The 11,492-nt window shown below is 44.0% G+C and overlaps 1 protein-coding gene across 1 annotated transcript in view; it reads left to right on the forward strand.

Annotated features, from left to right (window-relative positions):
- LOC106593541 (regulator of G-protein signaling 22) overlaps positions 1–7,985 on the forward strand; it is a gene marked incomplete at its 3' end in the record, with an annotated part of 43,575 nt that extends 35,590 nt beyond the window's left edge. The window contains 4 exon segments of the mRNA XM_045711610.1: positions 1–92; positions 4,295–4,474; positions 5,626–5,895; positions 7,886–7,985. The exon segment at positions 1–92 is cut by the window's left edge and continues 70 nt beyond it. Coding sequence (XP_045567566.1) covers positions 1–92; positions 4,295–4,474; positions 5,626–5,895; positions 7,886–7,985 — 642 coding nt within the window.
- Positions 7,986–11,492: the final 3,507 nt, after the last annotated feature.

The raw sequence follows: 11,492 nt of genomic DNA on the forward strand, positions 1-11,492 counted from the left end.
TCACATGTCATCAGTTCCGGCGTTTCGTCTCTCTGAAGGGAGACTTCCTGGAGAATGACATCCTGTTCTGGCTGGAGGTCCAGAGGTACAAGGTAAGGCTGAACCAAACCTTCTGTTCTGGCTGTAGGTCCAGAGGTACAAGGTAAGGCTGAACCAAACCTTCTGAGCTGGCTGGAGGTCCAGAAGTACAAGGTAAGGCTGAACCAAACCTTCTGTTCTGGCTGGAGGTCCAGAAGTACAAGGTAAGATTGAACCAAACCTTCTGTTCTGGCTGGAGGTCCAGAAGTACAAGGTAAGGCTGAACCAAACCTTCTGAGCTGGCTGGAGGTCCAGAGGTACAAGGTAAGGCTGAACCAAACCTTCTGTTCTGGCTGGAGGTCCAGAGGTACAAGGTAAGGCTGAACCAAACCTTCTGTTCTGGCTGGAGGTCCAGAAGTACAAGGTAAGGCTGAACCAAACCTTCTGAGCTGGCTGGAGGTCCAGAGGTACAAGGTAAGGCTGAACCAAACCTTCTGTTCTGGCTGGAGGTCCAGAGGTACAAGGTAAGGCTGAACCAAACCTTCTGTTCTGGCTGTAGGTCCAGAGGTACAAGGTAAGGCTGAACCAAACCTTCTGTTCTGGCTGTAGGTCCAGAGGTACAAGGTAAGGCTGAACCAAACCTTCTGTTCTGGCTGGAGGTCCAGAAGTACAAGGTAAGGCTGAACCAAACCTTCTGTTCTGGCTGGAGGTCCAGAGGTACAAGGTAAGGCTGAACCAAACCTTCTGAGCTGGCTGGAGGTCCAGAAGTACAAGGTAAGGCTGAACCAAACCTTCTGAGCTGGCTGTAGGTCCAGAGGTACAAGGTAAGGCTGAACCAAACCTTCTGTTCTGGCTGGAGGTCCAGAGGTACAAGGTAAGGCTGAACCAAACCTTCTGTTCTGGCTGTAGGTCCAGAGGTACAAGGTAAGGCTGAACCAAACCTTCTGAGCTGGCTGTAGGTCCAGAGGTACAAGGTAAGGCTGAACCAAACCTTCTGTTCTGGCTGGAGGTCCAGAAGTACAAGGTAAGGCTGAACCAAACCTTCTGTTCTGGCTGGAGGTCCAGAGGTACAAGGTAAGGCTGAACCAAACCTTCTGTTCTGGCTGGAGGTCCAGAAGTACAAGGTAAGGCTGAACCAAACCTTCTGTTCTGGCTGGAGGTCCAGAGGTACAAGGTAAGGCTGTACCAAACCTTTTTACACATAGAAATACATAACTTCTATTGTTATATTCTTACATGTGACTATTTTGTCATAAAAGGGAAGGAAATGTAAGCATTGTATTTTTGGCCTTATCCATGAAAACTGGACTGGGAGTGTTATCTCTGGGGTCTACACTGGGCCATGGTAATCTGGTGCTGTTATCTCTGGGGTCTACACTGGGCCATGGTAATCTGGTGCTGTTATCTCTGGGGTCTACACTGGGCCATGGTAATCTGGTGCTGTTATCTCTGGGGTCTACACTGGGCCTTGGTAATCTGGTGCTGTTATCTCTGAGGTCTACACTGGGCCTTGGTAATCTGGTGCTGTTATCTCTGAGGTCTACACTGGGCCTTGGTAATCTGGTGCTGTTATCTCTGGGGTCTACACTGGGCCTTGGTAATCTGGTGCTGTTATCTCTGGGGTCTACACTGGGCCTTGGTAATCTGGTGCTGTTATCTCTGGGGTCTACACTGGGCCTTGGTAATCTGGTGCTGTTATCTCTGGGGTCTACACTGGGCCTTGGTAATCTGGTGCTGTTATCTCTGGGGTCTACACTGGGCCTTGGTAATCTGGTGCTGTTATCTCTGAGGTCTACACTGGGCCTTGGTAATCTGGTGCTGTTATCTCTGGGGTCTACACTGGGCCTTGGTAATCTGGTGCTGTTATCTCTGAGGTCTACACTGGGCCTTGGTAATCTGGTGCTGTTATCTCTGAGGTCTACACTGGGCCTTGGTAATCTGGTGCTGTTATCTCTGGGGTCTACACTGGGCCTTGGTAATCTGGTGCTGTTATCTCTGGGGTCTACACTGGGCCTTGGTAATCTGGTGCTGTTATCTCTGAGGTCTACACTGGGCCTTGGTAATCTGGTGCTGTTATCTCTGGGGTCTACACTGGGCCTTGGTAATCTGGTGCTGTTATCTCTGGGGTCTACACTGGGCCTTGGTAATCTGGTGCTGTTATCTCTGGGGTCTACACTGGGCCTTGGTAATCTGGTGCTGTTATCTCTGGGGTCTACACTGGGCCTTGGTAATCTGGTGCTGTTATCTCTGAGGTCTACACTGGGCCTTGGTAATCTGGTGCTGTTATCTCTGGGGTCTACACTGGGCCTTGGTAATCTGGTGCTGTTATCTCTGGGGTCTACACTGGGCCTTGGTAATCTGGTGCTGTTATCTCTGGGGTCTACACTGGGCCTTGGTAATCTGGTGCTGTTATCTCTGAGGTCTACTGGGCCATGGTAATCTGGTGCTGTTATCTCTGGGGTCTACACTGGGCCTTGGTAATCTGGTGCTGTTATCTCTGAGGTCTACTGGGCCTTGGTAATCTGGTGCTGTTATCTCTGGGGTCTACACTGGGCCTTGGTAATCTGGTGCTGTTATCTCTGGGGTCTACACTGGGCCTTGGTAATCTGGTGCTGTTATCTCTGGGGTCTACACTGGGCCTTGGTAATCTGGTGCTGTTATCTCTGAGGTCTACACTGGGCCTTGGTAATCTGGTGCTGTTATCTCTGGGGTCTACACTGGGCCTTGGTAATCTGGTGCTGTTATCTCTGAGGTCTACACTGGGCCTTGGTAATCTGGTGCTGTTATCTCTGGGGTCTACACTGGGCCTTGGTAATCTGGTGCTGTTATCTCTGAGGTCTACACTGGGCCTTGGTAATCTGGTGCTGTTATCTCTGAGGTCTACACTGGGCCTTGGTAATCTGGTGCTGTTATCTCTGAGGTCTACACTGGGCCTTGGTAATCTGGTGCTGTTATCTCTGGGGTCTACACTGGGCCTTGGTAATCTGGTGCTGTTATCTCTGAGGTCTACACTGGGCCTTGGTAATCTGGTGCTGTTATCTCTGGGGTCTACACTGGGCCTTGGTAATCTGGTGCTGTTATCTCTGGGGTCTACACTGGGCCTTGGTAATCTGGTGCTGTTATCTCTGGGGTCTACACTGGGCCTTGGTAATCTGGTGCTGTTATCTCTGGGGTCTACACTGGGCCTTGGTAATCTGGTGCTGTTATCTCTGAGGTCTACACTGGGCCTTGGTAATCTGGTGCTGTTATCTCTGGGGTCTACACTGGGCCTTGGTAATCTGGTGCTGTTATCTCTGGGGTCTACACTGGGCCTTGGTAATCTGGTGCTGTTATCTCTGGGGTCTACACTGGGCCTTGGTAATCTGGTGCTGTTATCTCTGAGGTCTACTGGGCCATGGTAATCTGGTGCTGTTATCTCTGGGGTCTACACTGGGCCTTGGTAATCTGGTGCTGTTATCTCTGAGGTCTACTGGGCCTTGGTAATCTGGTGCTGTTATCTCTGGGGTCTACACTGGGCCTTGGTAATCTGGTGCTGTTATCTCTGGGGTCTACACTGGGCCTTGGTAATCTGGTGCTGTTATCTCTGGGGTCTACACTGGGCCTTGGTAATCTGGTGCTGTTATCTCTGGGGTCTACACTGGGCCTTGGTAATCTGGTGCTGTTATCTCTGGGGTCTACACTGGGCCTTGGTAATCTGGTGCTGTTATCTCTGAGGTCTACACTGGGCCTTGGTAATCTGGTGCTGTTATCTCTGGGGTCTACACTGGGCCTTGGTAATCTGGTGCTGTTATCTCTGAGGTCTACACTGGGCCTTGGTAATCTGGTGCTGTTATCTCTGAGGTCTACACTGGGCCTTGGTAATCTGGTGCTGTTATCTCTGGGGTCTACACTGGGCCTTGGTAATCTGGTGCTGTTATCTCTGGGGTCTACACTGGGCCTTGGTAATCTGGTGCTGTTATCTCTGGGGTCTACTGGGCCTTGGTAATCTGGTGCTGTTATCTCTGGGGTCTACACTGGGCCTTGGTAATCTTCTTGAATTAATAATAGATCTGTCTCCTCCATGCCATCCCTCCCTCCATCCATCCCTCCCTCCCTCCCCCCCATGCCATCCCTCCCTCCATCCATCCCTCCCTCTCCCCCATGACATCCATCCCTCCCTCTCTCCCTCCTCCCCCACCCCCCCATGCCATCCCTCCCTCCCTCCCTCCCTCCCTCCCTCCCTCCCTCCCTCCCTCCCTCCCTCCCTCCCTCCCTCCCTCCCTCCCTCCCTCATTAGGATCTGTGTCATTCCCACTGTTTGGAGGCTGTAGTCCAGGACAAGGTGTCCACCATCATCAGCTGTTTCATCCAGTCCTCCGTCCCCCCGGCCCTGCAGATAGACATCCCCCCAGAGCAGGCTTCACACATCCTGGAGAGGAGGGGCGAGATGGGGCCCTACGTCTTCAGAGAGGCTCAGGTACACAGACAGGCAGGCAGGCAGGCAGGCAGGCAGGCAGGCAGGCAGGCAGGCAGGCAGGCAGGCAGACAGACAGACAGACAGACAGACAGACAGACAGACAGACAGACAGAGCGATATACGCTGGGTGTACAAAACATTCCTCTTTCCATGACACACACTGACCAGGTGAATCCAGGTGAGCCATTCAGAGAGTTGAAGGGACAAGACAAAAGATTGAAGAGCCTTTGAAATGGGTTTGGTAGTAGGTACCAGACGCACCGGTTTGAGTGTTTAAACAACTTCCTGTGTGTATCTAGAATGGTCCACCACTCAAACGACATCCAGCCAACTGGACACGGTATGAAGCGTTGGTCCAGCATCCCTGTGGAACGCTGTCGACACCTTGTAGAGTCCATGTCCCGACTGAACGGGAATATTAGGAAGGTGTTCCTAATGTTTTGTACACTCAGTGTATACCTGACTATTGCAAGGATCCTGTATACATTTCATTTCAGTAATTTAGCAGACGCTCTTATATATGTATATTCACCTTATGTCTGTCTCTCTCTCTCTGTCTCTCTCTGTCTCTCTCTCTCTCTGTCTCTCTCTCTCTCTCTATATATCTCTATATATATATATATATATATATATATATATATATATATATATATATATATATATATATATATATATATATATATATATATATATATATGAACATATATAATTACATATTTATATATATATATATATATATATATATATATATATATATATATATATATGATATATATATATGAACATATATATAATATATATATACATTTATATTTGCGATATATATATATATATATATATATATATATATATATATATATATATATATATATATATATATATATATATATAGTATATATATATATATATTCTCTTTATATTCTCTCTCTCTCTCTCTATCTCTGTTCTATCTATATATATACGGTTTATCTCTCTCTATCTGTTTCTATCTCTATATCTCTCTCTCTCTCTCTCTCTCTATCTATCTCTCTATCTCTATCTGACCTCTCTCTCTCTCTCTGTTTCTCTCTCTCTCTCTCTCTCTCTCTCTCTCTCTCTCTCTCTCTCTCTCTCTGTTTCTCTCTATGTTTCTCTCTCTCTCTGTGTAGTAGATGTGTGTGTTCAGTGAGCTACTGAAGCTGTGGCCAGAGTTCCTGTCGTTCAGCAGCGGTGTGCAGGAGGAGGAGGTGCTGCCACTGTTGCAGAACAGCATGAACAAACAGAGTGCTAAACTGCAGCGCCGCAGGAGGAGAGAGGAGGAAAAGGAAGTGGAGAGGAGAGCCCAGGAGGAAGTGGAGAGGTTTCCAGAGGAAGTGGAGGAGCAGGAGGAGAAACACAGAGGACTACAGGGGAGCAGAGAGCTGCTTTACCCTAGCCAACAGGTAAACACCTTTTAGTCCTATTCTAGCTACATGTCTCTTATATAACAGTTATCTTGGTCCTATTCTAACTACATGTCTCTTCTATAACAGTTGTCTTAGTCCTATTCTAACTACATGTCTTTTCTATAACAGTTGTCTTGGTCCTATTCTAACTACATGTCTCTTCTATAACAGTTGTCTTAGTCCTATTCTAGCTACATGTCTATTCTATAACAGTTATCTTAGTCCTATTCTAACTACATGTCTTTTCTATAACAGTTATCTTGGTCCTATTCTAACTACATGTCTCTTCTATAACAGTTATCTTGGTCCTATTCTAGCTACATGTCTCTTCTATAACAGTTATCTTGGTCCTACTCTCTAACTACATGTCTCTTCTATAACAGTTGTCTTGGTCCTACTCTCTAACTACATGTCTGTTCTATAACAGTTGTCTTGGTCCTATTCTCTAACTACATGTCTCTTCTATAACAGTTGTCTTAGTCCTATTCTCTAACTACATGTCTCTTCTATAACAGTTGTCTTAGTCCTATTCTCTAACTACATGTCTCTTCTATAACAGTTATCTTGGTCCTACTCTCTAACTACATGTCTCTTCTATAACAGTTATCTTAGTCCTATTCTCTAACTACATGTCTCTTCTATAACAGTTATCTTGGTCCTACTCTAAATACATGTCTCTTCTATAACAGTTATCTTAGTCCTACTCTCTAACTACATGTCTCTTCTATAATAATTGTCTTAGTCCTATTCTCTAACTACATGTCTCTTCTAAAAGTAGTCTATTCTCTAACTACATGTCTCTTCTATAACAGTTGTCTTAGTCCTACTCTCTAACTACATGTCTCTTCTATAACAGTTGTCTTAGTCCTACTCTCTAACTACATGTCTCTTCTATAACAGTTGTCTTGGTCCCTATCTAGCTACATGTCTCTTCTATAACAGTTGTCTTGGTCCTACTCTCTAACTACATGTCTCTTCTATAACAGTTGTCTTGGTCCCTATCCAGCTACATGTCTCTTCTATAACAGTTGTCTTGGTCCTACTCTCTAACTACATGTCTCTTCTATAACAGTTGTCTTGGTCCTACTCTCTAACTACATGTCTCTTCTATAACAGTTGTCTTAGTCCTATTCTCTAACTACATGTCTCTTCTATAACAGTTGTCTTAGTCCTATTCTCTAGCTACATGTCTCTTCTATAACAGTTATCTTGGTCCCTATTCTAACTACATGTCTCTTATATAACAGTTGTCTTGGTCCTATTCTAACTACATGTCTTTTCTATAACAGTTGTCTTGGTCCTACTCTCTAACTACATGTCTCTTCTATAACAGTTATCTTAGTCCTACTCTCTAACTACATGTCTTTTCTATAACAGTTGTCTTGGTCCTATTCTCTAACTACATGTCTCTTCTATAACAGTTGTCTTGGTCCTACTCTCTAACTACATGTCTCTTCTATAACAGTTATCTTGGTCCTATTCTCTAACTACATGTCTCTTCTATAACAGTTATCTTAGTCCTACTCTCTAACTACATGTCTTTTCTATAACAGTTGTCTTGGTCCTATTCTCTAACTACATGTCTCTTCTATAACAGTTGTCTTGGTCATACTCTCTAACTACATGTCTCTTCTATAACAGTTGTCTTGGTCCTATTCTAACTACATGTCTCTTCTATAACAATTGTCTTAGTCCTATTCTCTAACTACATGTCTCTTCTATAACAGTTGTCTTAGTCCTATTCTCTAACTACATGTCTCTTCTATAACAGTTATCTTGGTCCTACTCTCTAACTACATGTCTCTTCTATAACAGTTATCTTAGTCCTATTCTCTAACTACATGTCTCTTCTATAACAGTTATCTTGGTCCTATTCTAACTACATGTCTCTTCTATAACAGTTATCTTGGTCCTACTCTCTAACTACATGTCTCTTCTATAACAGTTATCTTGGTCCCTATCTAACTACATGTCTCTTTTATAACAGTTATCTTGGTCCTACTCTAAATACATGGTCGCCCTGGAGAGAGAGGAGGTGCTGCTGAGGAGACAGGCCCAGCTGGACGTCACGTCCTCCACTGGGACAGGTGGAGTCCAGTCCCAGTCTGGTCCTCTCTACAGTATATTACAGTCTGGTCCTCTCTACAGTATATTACAGTCTGGTCCTCTCTACAGTATATTACAGTCTGGTCCTCTCTACAGTATATTACAGTCTGGTCCTCTCTACAGTATATTACAGTCTGGTCCTCTCTACAGTATATTACAGTCTGGTCCTCTCTACAGTATATTACAGTCTGGTCCTCTCTACAGTATATTACAGTCTGGTCCTCTACAGTATATTACAGTCTGGTCCTCTCTACAGTATATTACAGTCTGGTCCTCTCTACAGTATATTACAGTCCGGTCCTCTCTACAGTATATTACAGTCTGGTCCTCTCTACAGTATATTACAGTCCGGTCCCCACTACAGTATATTACAGTCTGGTCCTCTCTACAGTATATTACAGTCTGGTCCTCTCTACAGTATATTACAGTACAGTCTGGTCCTCTCTACAGTATATTACAGTCTGGTCCTCTCTACAGTATATTACAGTCTGGTCCTCTCTACAGTATATTACAGTACAGTCTGGTCCTCTCTACAGTATATTACAGTCTGGTCCTCTCTACAGTATATTACAGTACAGTCTGGTCCTCTCTACAGTATATTACAGTCTGGTCCTCTCTACAGTATATTACAGTCTGGTCCTCTCTACAGTATATTACAGTCTGGTCCTCTCTACAGTATATTACAGTCTGGTCCTCTCTACAGTATATTACAGTCTGGTCCTCTCTACAGTATATTACAGTCTGGTCCTCTCTACAGTATATTACAGTCTGGTCCTCTCTACAGTATATTACAGTCTGGTCCTCTCCTCTCTACAGTATATTACAGTCTGGTCCTCTCTACAGTATATTACAGTCTGGTCCTCTCTACAGTATATTACAGTCTGGTCCTCTCTACAGTATATTACAGTCTGGTCCTCTCTACAGTATATTACAGTCTGGTCCTCTCCTACAGTATATTACAGTCTGGTCCTCTCTACAGTATATTACAGTCTGGTCCTCTCTATAGTATATTACAGTCTGGTCCTCTCTACAGTATATTACAGTCTGGTCCTCTCTACAGTATATTACAGTCTGGTCCTCTCTACAGTATATTACAGTCTGGTCCTCTCTACAGTATATTACAGTCTGGTCCTCTCTACAGTATATTACAGTCTGGTCCTCTCTACAGTATATTACAGTCTGGTCCTCTCTACAGTATATTACAGTCTGGTCCTCTCTACAGTATATTACAGTCTGGTCCTCTCTACAGTATATTACAGTCTGGTCCTCTCTACAGTATATTACAGTCTGGTCCTCTCTACAGTATATTACAGTCTGGTCCTCTCTACAGTATATTACAGTCTGGTCCTCTCTACAGTATATTACAGTCTGGTCCTCTCTACAGTATATAGTACAGTCTGGTCCTCTCTACAGTATATTACAGTCTGGTCCTCTCTACAGTATATTACAGTCTGGTCCTCTCTACAGTATATTACAGTCTGGTCCTCTCTACAGTATATTACAGTCTGGTCCTCTCTACAGTATATTTACAGTCTGGTCCTCTCTACAGTATATTACAGTACAGTCTGGTCCTCTCTACAGTATATTACAGTCTGGTCCTCTACAGTATATTACAGTCTGGTCCTCTCTACAGTATATTACAGTCTGGTCCTCTCTACAGTATATTACAGTCTGGTCCTCTCTACAGTATATCTACAGTCTGGTCCTCTCTACAGTATATTACAGTACAGTCTGGTCCTCTCTACAGTATATTACAGTCTGGTCCTCTCTACAGTATATTACAGTCTGGTCCTCTCTATAGTATAGTACAGTCTGGTCCTCTCTACAGTATATTACAGTACAGTCTGGTCCTCTCTACAGTATATTACAGTACAGTCTGGTCCTCTCTACAGTATATTACAGTCTGGTCCTCTCTACAGTATATTACAGTCTGGTCCTCTCTACAGTATATTACAGTCTGGTCCTCTCTACAGTATATTACAGTACAGTCTGGTCCTCTCTACAGTATATTACAGTCTGGTCCTCTCTACAGTATATTACAGTCTGGTCCTCTCTACAGTATATTACAGTACAGTCTGGTCCTCTCTACAGTATATAGTACAGTCTGGTCCTCTCTACAGTATATATACAGTCTGGTCCTCTCTACAGTATATTACAGTCTGGTCCTCTCTACAGTATATTACAGTCTGGTCCTCTCTACAGTATATTACAGTACAGTCTGGTCCTCTCTACAGTATATTACAGTCTGGTCCTCTCTACAGTATATTACAGTACAGTCTGGTCCTCTCTACAGTATATTACAGTCTGGTCCTCTCTACAGTATATTACAGTCTGGTCCTCTCTACAGTATATAGTACAGTCTGGTCCTCTCTACAGTATATTACAGTCTGGTCCTCTCTACAGTATATGTACAGTCTGGTCCTCTCTACAGTATATTACAGTCTGGTCCTCTCTACAGTATATTACAGTCTGGTCCTCTCTACAGTATATTACAGTCTGGTCCTCTCTACAGTATATTACAGTCTGGTCCTCTCTACAGTATATTACAGTCTGGTCCTCTCTACAGTATATTACAGTCTGGTCCTCTCTACAGTATATTACAGTCTGGTCCTCTCTACAGTATATTACAGTCTGGTCCTCTCTACAGTATATTACAGTCTGGTCCTCTCTACAGTATATTACAGTCTGGTCCTCTCTACAGTATATTACAGTCTGGTCCTCTCTACAGTATATTACAGTCTGGTCCTCTCTACAGTATATTAAGTACAGTCTGGTCCTCTCTACAGTATATTACAGTCTGGTCCTCTCTACAGTATATTACAGTCTGGTCCTCTCTACAGTATATTACAGTCTGGTCCTCTCTACAGTATATTACAGTCTGGTCCTCTCTACAGTATATTACAGTCTGGTCCTCTCTACAGTATATTACAGTCTGGTCCTCTCTACAGTATATGTACAGTCTGGTCCTCTCTACAGTATATTACAGTCTGGTCCTCTCTACAGTATACAGTACAGTCTGGTCCTCTCTACAGTATATTACAGTCTGGTCCTCTCTACAGTATATTACAGTCTGGTCCTCTCTACAGTATATTACAGTCTGGTCCTCTCTACAGTATATTACAGTCTGGTCCTCTCTACAGTATATTACAGTCTGGTCCTCTCTACAGTATATTACAGTACAGTCTGGTCCTCTCTACAGTATATTACAGTACAGTCTGGTCCTCTCTACAGTATATTACAGTCTGGTCCTCTCTACAGTATATTACAGTCTGGTCCTCTCTACAGTATATTACAGTCTGGTCCTCTCTACAGTATATTACAGTCTGGTCCTCTCTACAGTATATTACAGTCTGGTCCTCTCTACAGTATATTACAGTACAGTCTGGTCCTCTCTACAGTATATTACAGTCTGGTCCTCTCTACAGTATATTACAGTCTGGTCCTCTCTACAGTATATTACAGTCTGGTCCTCTCTACAGTATATTACA

Source organism: Salmo salar, unplaced genomic scaffold (assembly GCF_905237065.1).
Source record: "Salmo salar unplaced genomic scaffold, Ssal_v3.1, whole genome shotgun sequence".
Taxonomy (NCBI): Eukaryota; Metazoa; Chordata; class Actinopteri; order Salmoniformes; family Salmonidae; genus Salmo; species Salmo salar.